General features: G+C 44.8%; 1 protein-coding gene across 1 annotated transcript; it reads left to right on the top strand.

Annotated features, from left to right (window-relative positions):
* Positions 1 to 2,641: 2,641 nt before the first annotated feature.
* On the top strand, positions 2,642 to 13,202 carry Kctd14 (potassium channel tetramerization domain containing 14). The gene is made up of 3 exons (XM_034515651.2): positions 2,642 to 2,738; positions 7,698 to 7,848; positions 12,074 to 13,202. The coding sequence occupies exons 2-3, from the start codon at positions 7,699 to 7,701 to the stop codon at positions 12,722 to 12,724; spliced, it is 801 nt and encodes a 266-aa protein (XP_034371542.1). The 5' UTR covers positions 2,642 to 2,738; position 7,698; the 3' UTR covers positions 12,725 to 13,202.
* Positions 13,203 to 20,883: the final 7,681 nt, after the last annotated feature.

The raw sequence follows: 20,883 nt of genomic DNA on the forward strand, positions 1-20,883 counted from the left end.
GGAACATAGGCAGAAAGAATGCCTAAACTTTTGTTCACTCCTTTCGTTTGTTTGTATGTCTTTGTTTTTTTTTCCAACAGGGTTTCTCTGTGTAGCCCCGTTTGCCCTTTGAGCTCAATCTGTAGACCTCGATGGCCTTGAACTCAGAACCTCACCTGTCTCTGACTCTGGAGTGCTGGGATTAAAGGCATGCACCACCACAGTCTGGCTTTAAGCTTCTTTTCCAAAGGCCCCAGATCTTCTGGAGAAGCAGGCTTCCAGAGGTCAGTGCTGGGGGTGGGGGCAGTTGGGGTGTGACCAGATGGATGCTACAGTGCATGTTCAGAGGTGAGAGGACAATGTTACGGAGTTGGCTCTTTCTTTCCACCTTCATGTGGGCTTCAGGGATTAAATTCAGTTCCCCAGGCTTGTGCCGCAAGTGTCTTTACCACTGAGCCATCTTGCTAGCCCAGAGGTTCTCAGAGTTGAAAGAATATGTTTAGATTATAAGTAAATAATTCTCAGGAGAGGTGGGTGGGGAATAGGTGGGCTTCCCTGGGAGAATCGAGGACACACAGATGTGGCAGTGATTCACAGAGACACTGGATGATGATTTCATAGCCTTTCCTACAGCAGCCAAAGCTGGTCAAAGGAGGACGATGGATTTCCTCATCTCTCACCACAGACTTGGTTTTCCTAGTCTTTCAATTCCCAATTTCAAGCATTCCCTCCTGCCTCAGGGCTGTGTTCCTTGTGGTCCTAACACTCTTACTTCAAATGTCTCTCTATAAATGCAACACTGGCTCTCTGTAGGCAGATTCCACACCTGTAATCTCAGCACTTGGGAGATGGAAGCAGGAGACTCCAGAGTTCGAGGTCGGCCCAGATGTGTCTTGAGGGGTAGGAGGAAGGAAAAGAAAGGTAGGGGGAGTATCCCAGTTATCCAACACCCAGGAGGCAGAGGCAGGTGGATCTCTGTGAGTTTAAAGCCAACCTCGTTTATATAGGTTCCAGGATAGCCAGGAATATACAGACTCTGTCTAAAAATGTAAAATCGTGATTGTTTAGCTTGTAAGAAGCCTGAGTGTGAGCCCCAATACCTCATAAACCAGATGTGGTGACACGAACCTACAATTCCAGAAGCAGGAGGACCAAAAACTGTTCAAGATCATCCACGGCCACTTTGGAAAGTTCACGGTCAACCAGGGCTGAAGACTCAATCTTAGCAAAAAAAAAAAAAAAAAAAAAAAAAAAAAAAAAAAAAAAAAAAAAGGAGGAGGTATAACAAGAGGAGGGGAAGAGAGGGGGCACAGGGAGGGAGAGGAGGAAGAGAGAGAGAGAGAGAGAGAGAGAGAGAGAGAGAGAGAGAGAGAATATTATTTCAATCTCAATGGTGACCAGATGTGTGGTACACACTATACAATCCAAGCACTCAGACGGTTGAGGAGACTTGCAAGTTTGAGCTAGCCTGGGTTACATAACAAGTGAGACCCTGTCTAGAGAAAAAGAAAAAGACAGTACTTGCTACCAGTGCAGTTCTGAAGATTAAATGGGATAAAACCGTCCAAACTTCCTGCCACAAAGGCAAGATGGCCTGGTCTAAGCCTGAAGCACCCCTTAAGGGCTATTTCTCAAACTATTATGGAACAGAGGGAAAGGAAGGGGTAGTCTTGAGTTGGCAGGGATGTGTCCTTCTGTGGGGCTCACAAAGAGAGCCTTGTGTGGGAGTAGTGGACAAGATGCCTCACGGGACATCTGGGTTCAAAGCTGCCAAGCCTGGGCCGGGCACTTTGCCACAGGTCGCTTTCTGAGGGCCCTTTCATCTGAGTCCCAGCTGCTGCTACTTGGCCGACTGGCATGAAGCCCAACTGCTTGGGGAGTATACAGGCTGGCAGCTTTGTCTCAGGAGGAAGAACAAAGGTCTGAGGGTCGGTGGAAGGGGGGACAGAAGGGAGTGGGGCTTGTTCTCAGAACTAGGCCAGAGAGAAAGGAGATCCAGTCATAGACAATAGCAAGGATCATTTTGAATTCTTTTGTGGCCATAACAGGAACCAAGGTGAAACCACAAGGACTCCTTCAGATAATGCCTCAACCTCTACCAGATTACAGGCAGAGAATGAGGCCCAGAAACATACAGGGACTGCCCCAAGGTATTGCTGAGAACAAGTGGCAGAGTCAGAGTTAATACTCTGGGCTCTGTTTGCTACTGACTCTGAAAGGGGCTCTTAATTCTCTGGGGGCCTAGGGATCCATACAATGGAGACGCTCTTCCCTTATATGAACTGAAATGGTCAAATGTGCTAATGAATACAAAAGTGTGTGTGTGTGTGTGTGACCATCTAAATTCATCTTCAAAGCTCAGTCTGAGTTTTCTACACAAAGAACAAACTAGAGGGAAAGGCATTCTAAGTACAGGGAACAGCATGAACAAAGGCACAGGAGAGCATGCTGTTCAGACCGCTGGGCTGGGGTGGACAGAAGATGGAGCTAAAAACCTACAGGAAACGGAGTTAAAACATGTTAGCATGTAAGGCCTTCTGCTCACTGTGGGCTGAAGGTCCTTGAGAACTCCACCTCCCTGTGGAGTCTATGGCATTAATTCCTCTGGGAGTCAGACTGCAGAGGACAGAGTGCTCTGCAGAGCGTAAGACAGGGAAGCACACCTTGAGGAGATCGTCGCCCCTCTACACGGCTTGGACCCTTGGCAGAGAGACGGTGTTTGAGGCACATACCTTGCCCGGGACTGTGGTTTGGATATGGTAGGAGCATGTGCCCCAAAGTTTTCTATGAAGGAAACTCAGTGTGGTGATATTAACAGGTGGCAGAACTTTTAAAAGGTAGAACCTCTTTGTAGGAGATTGTTATTAACCCTTCCTGGTCCCTCTTTGGGTTTTGATATAAAATGTAATCTCTCCCTCTCTTGCATGTTCCCAATGCCGTGCACCAGCTTGGGGAGTCCTCACCAGAGACTGAATCAATAGGGACTTTTGATCTTTTGGTCTCCAAAACTGTGAGCTGAATAAATCCCTTTTAAAGCACCTAACTTCAGGAATTTGGCTATAGTGACAGAAAATGAACCAATGCACTCTGATACAAAGCAATTAATTCTGTGTAATCAAGAGAGGAGAGTCATGGTCTTAGTTACGTTTCTGTGCTTTGATAAAGCTCTCTGGCAAAGGCGAATTAAGAGAGAAAGGGTTTGTTTGGTACACAATTCAGGTTATAGTCTATAATAGTGTGGAGGTCACAGTGACAGAAACCCATCCAGGCTAGTGCTCAGCTGATTTCTCAGTCTTGTTCAGTGGGAGACCCCTTGCCTAGGGGATAGTGCTACCCTTGGTGGATTTTCTTACTTCAGTGCAATCAAGACACCCATCCACAGACTATAATAGTGTGGAGGTCACAGTGATAGAAACCCATCCAGGCTAGTGCTCAGCTGATTTCTCAGTCTTGTTCAGTGGGAGACCCCTTGCCTAGGGGATAGTGCTACCCTTGGTGGATTTTCTTACTTCAGTGCAATCAAGACACCCATCCACAGACCGGTCCAGAGGCCAAATTCCAAGGTCATCACAACGCCTGTCTAGCTGACGGCACTATCACAGTCACAAAGTTCAAACTTGGCTCTGAATGATCAGCCATGTGATCTTCATTTAATTTATTCAAGCTTCAGTTTCCTTGCTCTTGAAATATTTCTAGATCTTTGTAGGTGTTACATAAGAGACTGTGTTCAAGCTGGGCATGGTGGCACACAATTTTGATTCCAGCACTCAGGAGGCAGAGGCAGGCAGATTTCTGTGAGTTTAAAACCAGCCAGGCCTACAAAGTGATTTTCAGGGCAGCCATGGTTACATAGACCTTGTCTCAAAAAACAAAACAAACAAAAACCTTTCCTCATTATTCACTTGGTCGGATATAAAAGTGGAGAGATTTTCTTTGTTAATACATCTCTGTATTGACATCAGTTATTGTAAAAGGGTAAAAATGAAAAAAAAAAAAAAAAGCAACACTACAAGGCAAATATAAGGCTTTTAAGTGTGAGGACTCTAGAAAGGCTTCTGAGAGGAGGTAAGTTCTTACAAATGTACGCTTAGTCTTGATTGAAGACGGTGTTTGCCTGAGAGACACTTGAATTGATTCTTTTCATTAGAGGGTTGTCAGGCAAAGGTGAAAGAGAAGGAAAGCAAGCACGTGTAGAACACTGTTTTTGTTTGTTTTGTTTTCACCAGCAGATCCCCACTGTATCACTGCTGTGATACTATTTTATCTCTCTTTTTATTATTTTTAATCGTGTTTGTGGAGCTACATGTATATGTGTGTGTACATACACATGTGTCTGTATGTGTGTAGAGGCTAGAGGACAACCTCAGGTGTCATCCTGTCTGCCTTTAGACAGGGTCTCTCCTTGGCCTGGAGTTCATCAGTTAGACTAGACTGGCAGGCGGGCAGGCCCCAGGGATCCTCCTGTATCTATTTCTCCAGCTCTGGGATTACAAATTGTACCAGTATACTGAGTTGTTGATTTTGGCTTTTGCTGTCTTGTATTGTCTTGTCTTGTTTGTTTGTTTGTTGCTTGCTTGGTTTTGTTTTGTTTCTGTTTTTCTTTTGAGACAGGATCTGGCTGGCCTGGAACTCATTATGCAGAACAGGCTGGCCTCAGTCTCACAGGGATCCCCTGCCTCTCCCTCCTTGGTGTTGGGATTAACTGCATGCACCACCACACTCAGCCATACTGAATATTTTTAATGGCTCCTAAGGGTAGAACTCGGGTCCTCACGCTTGTAAAGCAAACGCTTTATCAACTGAAACATCTCTCCAGGTTTACTTTGTTCTTGTCTTTTTCTTCTCGTGTTGTTGGGAACAAGCAAAAGAAACTCATTCTAAGTACTCCCATTTCATTTTCAGACTCCATTTAACCATAGGGAGAAAATAAATTCAAGGTCCCAGGCCTTAGGCAGCTGGGGACCTCCTAATGTCTGAACTGCCTCTGTTGTAAACAGTTGTCTGAGTCCACACATCTCAAGGACAACCACCTCTCCATCTTGCTGGCCTGCTCAAACAAGTTCATGTGCCCAGGCCTAGGAATGAACACCATCTATCCCAGGTCTCCAAATGTTTTCTTGATTGTCTGTTAACTGGTAAAGAATATAGACAGTGCTGTTATCTAAACCAAAGTGCGTAAGTTATGAAAGCATGGAACCAGCTGCCCGCTCTGCTGACTGATTACGTGCAGCTGACCAGCTCCTTTCTCCCTTATCACACTGAGCTCCGGACCTAAGGTTTAGGAGAATGAATCGAGGACCTTGAAGCCAGGTGCCTTGGATGCAGCCCAGTGTCCAGTGACTCCCTCCTCGCTTGTCCTGTAATGTCAAAATACAGTTGGGCCACACTGCAGCTCCCCCAGGTTCCCCTTTGCTTCGTGTTCCCATCTTTATAAATGTCTGCAATCTCTCTTCTTGGATGTGGTTCAGATCCAGAACTGGGCACCTCCCTGAGTGCTCAGAAAGCAAAGCTTTTGTTTTTGAGCTTCTGTATCTGAAGTGAGTTTCTCTGCTTTTACCCTGAACCCTGACAGTGTATCCCAAGCTGGCCTAACATTTGTTATGCTCTTGAACGTCTAACCATCTAGTTTTCCTTCCTCTACCTCCCAGTGCTCTGTGCATGTGTGTGTGCCTGTGGGGGTGAGGGGTGGGGGACCAGAAGAGATTCCCTAGTGATGAAGTTAACAGGTTGCTGTGAACATCTTGATGTGGGTGCTGGGAACCAGACTCTGTCCTCTGAAAGAACAACAAGCACTCTTAACTGCTGGGTCATCCCGCCAGCCCCATCTCTTTGTTTTTAACAGACATAACATTGCATGGAACAGACCGTGATTTAGTCAACTACAAACCCCTTCAGAATGGTGCTTTTTCTTATTTCTGTTGGATGGATTCCCAAAAGTGGGGTTATTTTTTTTTTCTTCTTTTGTAGAAATGGCCACATTAATGTCTAAAGAGCACAGCCATTCACTTTCCAACCAGCGAGGTTTGAGCACCTGTTTTCCTGCATCCCCACAAGCTCAGGCATTTTGTTCTTCTGTTTTCCCAATTTCTAGCTTAGAAATACTACACACCATTGCGCCTTCAACTGCATTTCTTAAATTCATTCTCAACTGCAATAATGATTTAATACTTGAGCTTTTTGGTTTTGGTGGGTCTATTTGACTTTTAAAAATCTCTGCAGCCAGACTGGAGAGGTGGCTCAGCAGTTAAGAACACTGACTGCTCTTCCAAACGTCCTGAGTTCAGTTCCCAGCAACCACATGGTGGCTCATGACCATCTGTAATGGGATCTGATGCCCTCTTCTGGTGTGTCTGACAGCTGCAGTGTACACATACACATAAAATAAATAAATTATATATATATATATATATATATATATATATATATATATATATATATGTAAAAATCTCTGTGGTCATTTTTAAAAAGTTATATCTTCTGTTCCTTACTCATGTCTAAGTTTCTGTCTTTTGTGTTGTAGGTGTGTGGAGAGGGTCCAGGGCCTGGTGCACGCTGGGCTAGCCTCCACCACTTAGACGTGCCTGCAGCCTAGTTTGCTCATGTTTTGGATACCTTCTTCTATTTATTGAATGACGTTAAGTAAGCTTACACTACAGGCCCAACAATCCCGGCACCAAGGGGCTTGCTTGTTTTTGTTGACTTTCCTCCTGATACCTTGTTTCCTTTTGTGCTTTGTGGTTTTGAGCTGTGAGTATGTTTGATGGACTGCTTGTTATCTGTGTACATTCTTTAAAATTTGGTTTGATTATACTTTCATCCAGGGAAAGGTTTGTTTTGTTGTTGTTTTTTTGTCTCCTTCCTTTCTTCTTTCCTTGTGGAGTGTCTGTATGTGTGTGTTTTTTTTGTTGGGAGTCAAACCCAGACTTCGTACATGGTAAGTGTGTGTGCTACCACTGAGCTATGGCCCTGTTTCGGGTTTTATTTTTCTTTGCCAACTGTGTGATTGGACTAACTAGTCAGTTGCATTTTGATTAAATTTCTGGTTGTCCTCAATGCTGAGGACCACACTGGTATCAGGGTTCTCCCTCGTACCATAAATAATTTGTTGTTGTTGTTGTTGTTGTTTCAAGACAGGGTTTCTCTGTGTAGCCCTGGCTGTCCTAGAACTCACTCTGTAGACCAGGCTGGCCTTGACCTCAGAAATCCGCCTGCCTCTGACTCCCAAGTGCTGGGATTAAAGGTGTGCACCACCACTGCCCGGCAGCATAAATAATTTTAAAGAAGTCTTTTCAAACACAGAACTAAGGAATGAAACAGACAAGTTTCACAGCATCTGTCTTTGAGTGGCAGCCGGTTTTCTGGCAATTTACTATTTTGTAGTCTTTGGTCTGACATCCTACCCTCAGAGATCCTCAGGATTCATCTCCTAGTTCCCATTTTCTGAGAAATTACAGGTTACTTGAAGTTTATGACTGCCCAAAGAACCAATCGGGTCTGTGCTGGACATCTCAGAGCAAGTCCTTAAACCAGCTAAATAACTAAAAGTGTTTTACAAAAGAAGCAAGTGGGAGGTACCGTCCTAGAGTTCCTCAGGGGCGGGTTGTCAGGAACCTTTCCGGCTGGGAAGTTATCTACACGTGGCAGGACTGTTCCCTGCCCATAAGTTATCCACTCAAGGCAGCGTTGTGTACTCAGCTAGAGCTGTCTTTTCCTGCCAGGATGAGCCTGCCGGCAAACCAGATCAAGGAGCCCGGCAAGCAGTCTCTGCCGGCAAAATCGCTCAAGGAGCCCAGCCAGGAGTCTCTGCCGGTAAACCTACTTAAGGAGCCCAGCCAGGAGTCCCGGATCCTGTGCCCTGACCCTGACATCGTAAGTGCACCCCTGCGCAGCAGCTGCTCTGGTTGTCTTGAACGCTCCACCTCCAACCCCGTGCGCTTTCCCAGCTGAGTTCCATTTTCTGCCCCCTACCCTCTATTAGTCTCCTCGCACCCGCGGCGCCCCTCCCGCTCCACCTAACTTTGGGCAGTCTCTCATTTGCCTCCCCCCCCCCCACCCCCGGTTTCTGTCTTCACTTAGTCTGTTTTAGTTCCTGTGTGTGTCCCTCTGAAAACCTCTAGCTTGGTGTAATCCGGCGGGGGGGGGGGGGTGGTGGGGGTGTTGGGTACTTCAGTCAGCCTGCTGCGTTGCTCTGCCACCTGGTAGGAGTAGCCTATCCAGCCCGCCTGGACGCCTGGACAGATGGTCATCTCTGACTCCCACACTGGTCAGCTCCAGCACTCCCTGTCTGCTTACTTGCAGACATGGACCCAGTAAGAGGACTTTGGGAGAAGGGAGAAAGATTAAAGGAAGGTGATGAGGCCAACTGAAGATTTTCTCAAAGCTGTGCTAGACCCCAAGAAGGACGTGTGAGGAAGACTATACATGTCCATACAGGAAGGCACATACTCGGTTTAAGTTCACAGAGCACATACTCAAAATATTTAAACACACCAGTTATGCCCAGGTTGTGGCTCAGTAAAGGAGGCAGCTTGCTAGCACCTGGGAGGACCTGGGCTCGATCCCTACCACTGCCAAAAGAACAGGAACAACAAATAACAATAATAATTCTTAAACTGAACTCCACTGCACATACCCACAGTGCGACGTGGGCTTCTGGAGACTGTCTTAAAACACAAAAGGAAAGGTGACCAACATCGAATCTTTTGGGACATGCTCACTTTGTAGCATAACGAACCAAGTTTAAGCTGAGCTGCCTAAAAGAATAAATAAAAAAAAACGCAATGAATTTCTCCAGAGTTTTAGTTGAAATAAAAGAAAGGACAACTTTGAGGGTGTGTTAAGTGGGTAACCCTTCCCCTGCTTACTGTAGGAGCTAGTCTCTAAGGTGCGTGCCTCACTGAGGGAAAGTGGCTCTGTCCAGTAGGGTTACGAGTATGCCATTGTTGGCTGTTTCCAAAGCTACCTGCCTATTGTCAAGGTGTTTAACACTCAGGGTGTTCCATCTTCCCTGCTCAAGAAGTACTTGAATGAGTTCCTGGGCAAAGGTCATGCACTGAGCTTGATGCCAAGGTAGGGCAAGATCTGCATTTCTCAGAATACCAGGTTCTCCTGTGGATCAGGACCAAGGGTCATTCAATATAACAGGTATTCACTGAGTGTCTCCGGTGTGCTGAGTCCTGCTAGCCGGTGCTACTCACGTGGCTATGGACTGAGAATAGTGTTCCCCTTTAAACCTCACAGTCTAATGGAGGATGAACAAATGAGAGTGCAAGGGAGCAGCCACTGTCACAGTAGGACGACATATCACTCTGGCATCCTGAGACCACCCTTCTGGAAGTGCCCCTGAGGTGCTACCTTGAAAAACTGTAGACTTGCCAGGTGTGGTGACACACACCTTTAAGCCTAGCATGTGGGAGGCAGAGGCAGGTGGATCTCTTGAGTGTAAGACTAGCCTAGTCTACAGAGTAAGTTCTAGGGCAGCCAAGACTACACAGAAATCGTGTCTCAAAACAAACAAACAAACAAACAAACAAAACAAAAGGAGAAACAGAAAAAAGAAAGGAAGGAAGGAAGGTAGAAAGATGGGCAGATTCAGTGATGGGAATTTAAGTCCCGAAGGACTGAGGCCCCATCCTGCCCTGGCCAGAGGGAGGGTACAATAGGTGATTTTGTTCTTTGCTTACAAAGGACATGCAGCAAGCCTGTTGTAAAGAGCCTTGGAGATCTCAGGAAATGGTGAAGAGTCACTCAAGTGTAGAGTGCAGAAGATGAGAGTCAGGTTTGCTTCAGAAAAAAAGAACTCTGGATTCAGTGTGCAGAACGGATACAGGGGCAGGCGAGGGAGAACCGACCATGGAACTTACCAGCCAGACTGCACTGCCAGGACTTGGTGTGTGAGGAGGCTGAGAGGAAGGAACCATTTTATCCTGGGCTTCTGCCTCAGCTGAAATGGAAGCAGAAGGAGAGGTCCATGTTGGGGGCTAGAGAGAGATCTTGGGGGGCATAGAAAACATCCGGATGACATGTTACTCGTTCACTCGATGAGGGTATCTAAGGAAACAGAGAAGTATTGGGTGGAGCACGGTAGGATATGTAGGAATCCTTCTGACTGAACTGGGCGAGAGAAGAGTCAGGTCCATCCCTGTATCTTTATAGCCTTCATGGACTTGACACACTGCAGGTTCCCGCAAGAGGCAAAGTTTCTTCCAGCCACTCACCACAGGCTTTCCCACTGCCCCCCATCCCCAATGTGTTGGCAGAGACACTGGTAGTAAAGGTGAAGAGGGGCCACAAGGAAGAGAGAACCTTCTTCAGAGAGTGGAAAAGAAGTTCATCTTGCTAGAGGTACACTGGACAGTCTTTATGGATGAGATTGGAGAGACACATTTTACACAGAGGCTGGGAACTTTGGGGAGAAAGAAATAAAGAGACAGAATGGAACTAAGAAGCTTATGAAGAGCTGAGATCTTATTTGATAAACAAAAGAATGGGGCACAGAGTGTTAGAGTAGAGAACTATTTGCTTTGCTTTGCTTTGCTTTGCTTTGCTTTGCTTTGCTTTGCTTTGCTTTGCTTTGCTTGCTTTGTTTGAAACATGGTCTTACTGTATAGTCCAGGCTGGTGTTTAGCTTACGTCCTCCTGAGTGTTGAATTATATGTATGGCACCACAGCTGGCTAGGGAACTGGCTTTTGTAGATCAGCTTTAGAGAGGACTTTTGAAGTGGCTGGGCTGATTCTGATTAGACTTTGTGAGCTGGAAGGGTTTAAGAGTTCCCTACATCCATTTTCCTTCCTCGTTTCACAGACACCATGTTGAAATAATTATTTAAAATGGCCACTGGTCAAACCGACTATCTAAGCTGCAGCGGCTCTGACTAGCTCAGCCGCTGTGTTCTGTGGCCAGAGGCCATGTTCGTGCCATAGAAAAGGCCAGCCAGAAACACCAGCCCTGCCACCCACGAGACGCCAGCATGGGAGATGGCTCTGCCAATCTTCCACACTGTCTCTGCAAGGCTGGGCATTGCCCAGACTATCCCGCCATTTATGTCAACACAGTAAGAAAATGAGAGTCTAATGCTTAAATGTTAATCAAAGGTTTTATATATTTAGTAATGCTCAATAACAATATGCCCATACAAAAAGGGTTGTTTCCCAGTTAGCTAAAGTAAATAAAAGTTGTTACCCATGACTGCTCTCCATACTTGCATGGCTCTCCATCGCTCCTACCTCTCTGCTCTCCCCAGCTTCTCCTCTTCCTTTTCCTCCTCTCCTTACTCCTTCTCTTCCTCTCCTTATCCTCCCACCTTAGCTCCTCCTACAACACCAAAGCTTAAGGTAGAGAAAGACAGTGAGTTTCCTCAGGCACAGAGCTAATTGTGGCTGTGGCGAGGCTGTGGTTAGGGTGGGCTGGAAGGTCCACTCTAGATGTGAGTTAGACTGACCGATGGCGTTTGATCCTGGCTGCACTTCATTGCGTCCCAGCTCTCTCAGGCTTTTCTCATGGTTTCCTTCATCTGTCACATAAGGATGCTGAGACGACTTAGGAGATGAATCTCAGAGGAATACAACAAATGCCATCATATTGATTTATTTAAGAGTTAGTCTGTAGCTCCTTGATTATCTGCTTCAGAGAAGTGACCTCAATGTTAACCAAACAGCCTTGCCAAGGGGCCTCGAGGCTTAGGGGAAGCAGAAGGACATAGGTTTTGAGCTTATTTTCCTCAGCTGTATAGTCTGGTTCCTTCTCCTCTGCCTTCTCTGTCTAGATGGCTGAAATGGCCCCTGTAGGATTGTTGCCATGGCAACTTTGCTTTCCTGAGCAACTTAGTTGCATTTGGCTCTCTTAATTCCAGTACTATACTTACGTCTTAAGAGGTAGTGCCCAGACAGGTTGAGAATGATGTCAGGCCTATGTCAAACTGAAGGACTGGCCCCACCACCAGCTTCACACAGCTTGAATTTTCAGGTCAGAATTATGGCCTTAACCTTTATCACTGCACAGGGTTGTTATGGGTTTTGTTGTGTTGTTTTGTAGCAGCAGACAGCAGACCTCTACTAAGTTGTAATTGTGTGTCTCTGCTATTTGTGTCTGCAGGTTGTGGAGCTGAATGTTGGGGGGCAGTTCTACACCACCACCATGGGCACCCTGATGAAACATCCAGGCTCCAAGTTTTCAGAGATATTGTCCAGGTCAGCTAGACACTACAAAGATGCACAGGGCCGCTTCTTCATTGATCGTCCCGGCACCTACTTTGGGCTTCTCTTAGACTACCTACGCACTGGGGAAGTGCCCACAGAGTACGTGCCTGAGGTATACCAAGAAGCTAAGTTCTACCAAATCCACCTTTTGGTCAAGATTTTGGAAGATATGCCACAGATCTTCGGTGAGCAAGTGGCTCGAATGCAGTTCCTGATGGGAGTGCCGAACTACAGAGAAAACCTGGAAGTCCTGTTGCACCTGGCTCGGGCTGAGGCCGTGGCGATGCGCTCGTCAAAGGTGGTCGTGTGTGTGGTGCGTACGGAGGAGGAGGATGCGAAGTGTTCGGAGCCGCTGCACATCTTGGAGGCCAAAAAGACACCGGTTGTCAAATTCGGACCCTGGAAGGCAGGCCCTGTGACAGAGGACTTTGTGTACTGCCTGGAGAAGGACATTAGAGCCAAGGGGTATAAGGTGTCCTCTCAGAGGTACCACCTGAGTAGAGATCCCTACACATGCTTCTGGATATTCGTCTTCACTTGGTGGTGATCTCCGGTAGTGGGGACTGTTTGTTAGAGGCTGTGGTGGGATTTGTGAAATCAGTTGCCATCAAAATCCATGTTCTAAAGCGATCCTTAAAGTAGTCCGAGAGCCTGGAAGGCTGAGATAAGAAGACTGCCATGAGTTCGAGGCCAGTCTTGCATACAGACTGAAACCCTATTGAAATGGCCCAGGAGAAGCCAGGCTCCCCTGTCTCCACTCCTGCTCCCTTCTGGAACCACATCCTGTTTGACCAAGTAGGGTTTCTCCAATCTTCTAAGAAATAAAGCTTGTAAAATGTTTAACGAATCAAAGGGTTCTTCCTTGCTTGCTGGGAAATAACCCTGATGTGAAAACTCTTCTAGCCTGGGCCTACTGTCATGGTTTTTGTCTTATAAACTCTGTAGTGCTTAACTTGAAACCAAGAGTTCTTTGTGACAGGAGTCTGATATCAGTCATCAGATGAAATAAAGAACTCTTAACTGGCCTGTGTCTGTGGTGGTCTGTAACTTTCTCCAGGGGACTGCCACAGTATATTTAAAACAGTAGGCCTTGCTGGGAGGTGTTGGCACATGTCTTTAACCTTAGCACTTGAGAGGCAGAGGCAGGCAGATCTTTGAGTTCGAGGCCAACATGGTCTTCAGAGAGAGTTCCAGGACAGCCAGGGCAACACAGAGAAACCCTGTCTCAAAAAACAAATGCAAACAGACAACGAAAAAGCCAGTGGGTGAACTCACCTGCTATGCAAACCCAATGATTTAAGTTGGATCTCCAGAGTCCACAGTGAAAAGACAGAACCAACATTTAAGAGTTATCCTTATACCATGGCATCCACACATCCAGCCATGTCCTCTCTCTCTCTTCCCCCCTCCCATCTTAAAAGAAATGTGGGACTGAGAAAATGGCTCAGCAGGTAAGAGCTTTTGCAGAAGACACAAGTTGGTCCTAGCACCTTGGTGCTGTGTTTTACAGTTTAACTGCTTATAACTTCAGCTCCAGGGATCTCATGCTCTCTTTGGCCTTCATGGGCAACGTATCCTCATGTCTTAGGGTTTCTATTGCTGACATGAACCGCCATAACCAAAAGTCACCATAAGTTGTTCTTTGGTCTACACACACACACACACACACACACACACACACACACACACAAAGACAAATAAATAAATGAATATCAAAAAAATGTAAGCCATTTTCTAGCAAGTTGGGAAGGAAATTTTATTCAGTTTACACTTCCAGATCATAGTCTTTCATAAGGAAGTCAGGATAGCAACTCAAACAAGGCAGGAGTTGATGCCGAGGCCATGGGGGGTGCTGGTCATTGGTTTGCTTTACATAACTTGAACAACCTGCTTTCTTCAAGAACCAGGACATCAGCCCAAGGACATCAGCCCAAGGACAGCACCACTCATAATGGGCTGGGCTGTCTCCTATCAATAAGTAATTAGGAAAATGTCTTACAGTTGGATCTTATGGAGGCATCTTCTCAGCTGAGGTTCCCTCCTCTCAGATAGCTCTAGTTTGTGTGTCAGGTTGACATAAGGGCAGCCAGCACACTCTCACACAGTTGTACACAGGTAAACACACATGATTGTTAGAAAGTTAAAAGAATAACAGAAGCTATCTTCTAGGGTGGCAAGATGGCTCAGCAGGAAAAGATACCTGCTGCCGAGCATTCCAACCTGAGTTTTATCCCTGGGACTGTCACCTATAAATTGTTCTTTGGTCTGCACACACACACACACACACACACACACACACACGAAAGAAAGGAAGGAAGAAGAAGAAAGAAAGAAAAAAGGAATACAAAAAAATATTAAGGCATTTTCTAGCTAAGCATGATGGCAAATGCTTGTAATGCCAGAACTTGTGAGGTTGAGGCAGGGGGATCACATTCTTTTGGCTACAAATGAGACTCTCTATCAAAATTAGAAGTTAGAAACAAAACAGTTGCCTAAGCAACCAGCAGGCAGGTCTGAGCCTGAAGCTGCTAAAGGGCTGGGCTGGATCACTTCAGAGGTTATAAGCCCTTGAGAGAGTTGTCAGCCTTTTGGAGAAACTGCAAGATACATAAAAAAAAGTCTCTGTAAGTCCGGAGAAGTCTGGTTCCCAAGTCCAGAGTACAAGCATGTGCTACTGCACCTAGCTCACTTTATACCCCTATGTGCTACTGCACCTAGCTCACTTTACACTCTTCCCCCCCCCCCCCAGCCCACAAAAGGAATACATGTTTTCTGGTATATTAGTTTCTTTCCTGTTGCTATGCTATAAGCATAATGACCAACGCAACTTATAGAGGAGTTTTTTGGCTTATGGTTCCAGAGGGATAAAAGTCCATCAGAAAAAGCAGGTAGATCTCCAAGTTCAAGGCTGATCTGATCTCCACGGTTACACAAAGAGAAACTTTGAAAAGCCAAACAAACAAACAAACAAACAAAAAACCCAGCACAACTACAAACAAACAAAAGCAACATTTACGCTAGACAGTGGTGGTGCACGCCTTTAAACCCAGCACGTGGGAGCTTGGGCGGCAGAGGCTTGTTTGTCTTATATTGCTCTAGATCTCTGAGTTTGAGACTAGCCTGGTCTACAGAGTGAGTTCTAGGACAGTTAGGGCTACACAGAGAAACCCTGTCTCAAAAAACAAAACAAAAGAGATGCCAGTAGAAACAGCTGAGGACTCATACCTGGAGCTGCAGGTGAGTGTGAACTGAGAGTCATGCATGGCTTTAAAAACCCAGCAGCACACCTCCTCCAGTGAGGCCACCCTCCCTACGTCTGTCCATACTGTGTCACCCGCTAGGGACCAGGTGTTCAAACATCTGAGCACACAGGGGACATTCTCACGCCAACCACTACACTGGAGACGAAGCTCAGAGGTAGAGCACTGGTCCAAAATGCACGTGGGGATAATCTCCAGTATTAAAAAGTTCAAAATATTAAATCTAGTATAAAGTCTATTTTGGGTATTAACGCATAGGTGGGTTTTATGGACTAATTTTTAAATTTGATTTTTGAAATCGAATTAAAGTTTCACATATCAGACTTAGTTATTTGGAAACTTAATTCTCAAATTGGCTACATGTTGGAATTAATCAAGCAGTTTAAAAAATATGCCTGTGCCCCACTCCTAGAAATTCTATTATAATTGTTGTGGCATGTGGTCTGAATAGTGGGATTTTAAAAAGAATCTCCTCTAGGTAATTCTTTTTTAAAAAATATTTTATTAGATTTATCTATTGACTGTGTATTTTGCCTGCATGTGTATAATATGTATGTGCCGAGTGCCTGTGGAGGCCAGAAAAAGATACAGGATTCCCTGGAACTGGAGTTACAAATGGTTTTGAACCTCCATGTGTGTGCTGGGAACCAAACCCAGGTCCCCTAGAAAGAAGAGTTAGAACTTTTAACCATGAAGCTAGCTCTGCAGTCCTTCCCTTAGATGTTTCTAAATGCATTAAAGTCACAGAAGAACAGACTTTTAGTCTACTTCTTTTTAATTAAAAAAGTATTTCTTTATCCACTCCTGGGGATTGCACCCACAGACTTGCACCCACTAAGCAGGGTGTTTCACCACTGAGCTGCATCTTAGTCAGGATTTTCTGAGATCAGGTCTTAGAGGCTTGTTCTGTAATGGGATTAGGGATGTGTATCATAAAGCTGGGCCTTTTGCTTTGTTTCTTGTTTGTTTATTCCTTTGTTTGTCTTATATTGCTCTATCTGGCCTAGAGCTTGCTATGTATACCAGGTTTACTGAAAAATTGTGATTCTCCTGTTTTGTTTCTGCTTCCTGAGAACAAGGTACATGCCACTATGCCCAGCCTTAAAAAACAACTTTTTATTTTAATTTACCTCATACACTAAGGCCAATAAAGATGTTCCTTCCTCCACTAAAGTTTTTTCTAGTTGCTTCTAGAAGTCCTTGAGATTGGTGGCATCACCTTTTCATTTTTACATCCTTACCGTGTTCCAGGCTAATTTGTACTTCTTGTTCAGTGTGTTGGATTTCCTGAGCTGTGATATTCCTAGGTGAAGCTACAGTGGATAGACTGTTCTGATGGAGTTTGTATTATGATGCAAACACCATGCTGATACCAGATGTAGTATTTGTCAATACTGAATAGCATGCCTGTCCATTATATAAGGTTTCCAGGTAGCTCTTAACTGTGATTCTTCTCTGAGCACAAGAACTAAGGGAGTTCTGTGCAAAGCAAGTAGTGTCTAACTCCTTTCTGGCTTACTGAAGAGCTACCTGTTCTGAAGCTGTTGGTGTGTTAATACAGAATTGTAGGTCAAGATCACAAAAGTATTTTGAGAAAAACTTAATGAAATATTCCTTATTCCAAACAGCAATTAAATTAGTTATTGAAGAATACAGATATTTGGCCTATTACATGACCAACTTTTTAGGCAAATTTGATAATCATTATCCAAAAGACAAGTTGTTACAGTTTTCCTCTATACATGCTTTTGTATTTCTTATAAATTTACGCATACAGCCCATAAAAATGTGTTTATTGTATTTACAGACAGCTCATCTAATGGAAAGACAGTATATGTAATTGGATCACATGCTCATTCTCTTGAGTTTTCCCCTGCTTCAGCACAAATAATTGAATTACGTGCTGTAGCCACTGTTTGAAATGCTAAAAAAAAAAAAAAATCAAGCTTTCAATTTGTATACTCATAGCCAGTATATAGCTCATGATTTATACTTGCTTAAAATTGTTCCTTTTTTAAGATATTGCTAATTCTCAAATTTTACAAATACAGCTTAATTTAAGGAACATGTACTTTTCCTTAACTTTATAAGACATTTAAGAGTTCATACTAGATTGCCTGGACTCCAGGGAAATGCCACAGTGGATGTGTATACCAGACAGATCATAGGCCTTACAGAAACAATTGGCTTTCTAGTTACAACTGCTTTAACAGGAGAAACAACTAAAAATATTAGTTATTGCCTACATTATCTTTCTATGTTTGGTGTTCCATATCAGATGAAGATAGATAGAACTGGCTATTGCAGTCAGACATTTGAGATGTTTTGTTGACAATTTAATATTACCCATATTACTGAGATTCCTTATAATCCTCAAGGACAAGTTATTGTGAAACAGATATCATGGAACTTTAAAATAATATCTTCACAACTCTCTGAGTGTGGGAGGAACAGTTACTGGTGCTTCTGCCCTAGTTTTGCAAGAAACTCTAAAAAATTGGCTTTTAAAAACAAAAGAGGGGGAGCTATATGCCCAGAAGGGGTCCCCTGGAAATATTCTCCACCATGCCTTGTTGGTTCTCAATTTTCTAAATCTGAATACTCATGGCAAGTCTGCTGCTGATCGCCTCTGGCACCCTGGGACCAATAAAAACTACGCCACAGTTATGTGGAAAGACCCTCTTACCTTTAAATGGAATGGGCCAGACCCAGTTCTCATTTGGGGCTGAGGATCAATATGTCTGTTTGATACCAAAGAAGGCACAGCTAGATGGCTGCCAGAAAGATTAGTGAAACAAATAGATACCTCCACAAAGCCAGACCCAATTGTAGATAAGATGAATAACAATTGAGATTCAGGGAAGAGAACTCCCCTGAGAATTCCCTTCTTTTTTTCCTTTTCAGGTAAAAATGACCCATCCGTGGTGTTTGCTGTTGGAGGTTCTAATCCTGATGCCAGCCTTCAGACTACTCAGACCTTCGACGGGCCATTGACAAGAACATTGAACAGCTAGAGATTGGCACCACTAATCTGGAAAAATCCCTCGTTTCACTGTCTGAAGTGGTCCTTCAAAATCGCAGAGGGCTTGATCTGCTTTTCCTTCAGCAAAGGGGGCGGGCTCTGTGTTGCCCTCAAGGAGAACTGCTGTTTTTATACTGACCATACCGGGGCAGTTGCGATGACACATCTGAGATAATTATCTGAGCCTTGCGATGACGCATCTCCTTTAGGAGCTGCATAGAACTCAGATCTGTGCACGCTGGTTCGACACAGTGCGGACTCAGTGTGGGCACCTACAAGGGGTGTAAGGCGAAGCACTGCAGGGTGAGGACACAATTGTCTGCTTCTGAGTCTCCAGAGAAGCAAACCTGATTTGCATAGGGGTTGGTGTCGGTCCTCGGACCACTCATTGTGGGGGTCTCCCACCAAGTTAGACTCCGCCTCTCCTCTCCAAAAGACACCAAGAGCCGCCCAAGATGTGGGAAGAACAACCCTCTGTTCCCCACGAGAGAAATCAGGTCAATGCTCCCCCACTCTGGTTAACAACCACTCGTTCATTGACGAGACCCAGCCTCATACAAGTTAAATAAAAAAAAGGGGGGGGGGGCGGGGGTCGGGAGCCAACCTTACTCCATTTTGAAAGAATAGTTTTAGGTTTTGTTTTTCCTCAGCTATTGACTCCTGAGAAAGCAAGTGGCCAATGGTCACTGCACCTTGAGCTGTGCCTTGAGCCAGACAAGAACATCAGGGCTGCAAGATATCTGCCTTGGCAGAACACCCATCTTCTGTAAAATTCCCCCAAACACATTATCCCCTTCCCTGCCTGTATAAATTGCCTGAGAAAATACAGCTCGATGGACCTTGATCACAAAACTTGTCTTGGTCTCGCTCTTTGCATCTCCTGTTTCTTCCATTCTCTTCCCAGTTCTCTTAGGGTACCCCGTCAAGGACCCCGCAGGACGGGGCATTTGACAATGAAAAAAAAAATGGACAAAACATATGAAACAGTGTACAGAAGTACAAAGAAAGACATCAATTACATAGCTATCTTAAAAAAAAAAATTACTGAGCTGGTTGCTCTTTCCTGTACCTCTTTTTTGAGAAAAGGGCAGAAAGATTTTTCACAGGAAACATTATAAGACCTCACAAAATGTAAATAAGAAACACTTTAAAAACACTAAATGGGATTAACACAGATGAGACTCTTCAACCCTTCTCTCCCAAAACAGTGGACTAGAAGTCATAGAAAGAGAAGATATCTAAAATGAAGTCCAGGGAGGAAAAACTGAAACCTAAAATCCAGGCCCAGAGGGACGGCTCAGCAGTTAGGAGCACTTTCTGCTCTTCCAGAGGACCCAGGTTCAATTCCCAACACACATACTAGATGGTTCATTACTGTCTGTAGCTTCAGTTCCAGGGAATCTGACACCCTCTTCTGGCTTCCATGGACTCTGAATGCATGTGGTGCACACTCACACTCTTAAGGACTCCTGAAATTTTAAAAGAATTTTATTACGAAATAACAAAACAATACCACCTTTGATAAAATAATATCTTTGTCATTATCCTTTGCTGGAATCCTACCCATCATAGGGACAAACACCTTAGTAAACAAGATTCTCTGAATCTCCTGGCCATTGTTTTAAAGGACCTGTGTTTGGACACCAGACTCTACGTGTCACAAATGATCACCTGTAACTCCAGTTCCATACGAATCTGATGCCTTCTTCTGGCCTGTGGACACCAGGAGCACTCGTGGTGTATAGACATACATGTAGGTATGTGGTGAATGAAAGGTCACAGCCTGTGAATGGAGAAGTATTCACCAGAAACTAGAGGAGGTAAGTGTGGTGTCTTGGATATGCTTGGCCCTGTGAATGAAGTATTAGGCATTATTAGGAGGTATGACCTTGTTGGGGGAGTTGTAGCCTTCTTGGAGGAAGTGCATCACTGTGGGGTAGGCTTTGAGGTCCTATGCTCAAGTTCCACTCAGTTTGGAAGACAGTCTCCTTCTTGCTGACTGCTTGAAGAGAGTCTCTTCCTGGCTTATAGGGGCATATTTTCCCCGAAAGTTGGGAGGAGCTAAGGTGGGAGGAGTAAGGAGAAGTAGAAGGGAAGGAAGAGGAGGAGCTAGGAAGGCAAAGATGCAGGAGGATGGAGAGCTACGCATATATGGAGAACAGTCCTGGGTAACAACTTATATCTAGGTTAGCTAATTGGGAAACACCTTCAATTGTGTGGGCATCTTGTTATTGAGCATTACCAAACATATAAAGCCTTTGATTAATCTTTAAGCATTAGAGTCTCATTCCTACCAGGCCTGCGTGGATGGCGGGATGGTCTGGGTTCATCCCAAACTTGTGGAGACAGTGTGGAAGACACAAGACAGATCGGGTGCAGCTGCTTTAAACATCTCCTGCAACACTGGCTGCCTTCATATCAAGA

The sequence above is a fragment of the Arvicanthis niloticus genome, chromosome 1 (assembly GCF_011762505.2).
Source record: "Arvicanthis niloticus isolate mArvNil1 chromosome 1, mArvNil1.pat.X, whole genome shotgun sequence".
NCBI lineage: Eukaryota > Metazoa > Chordata > Mammalia > Rodentia > Muridae > Arvicanthis > Arvicanthis niloticus.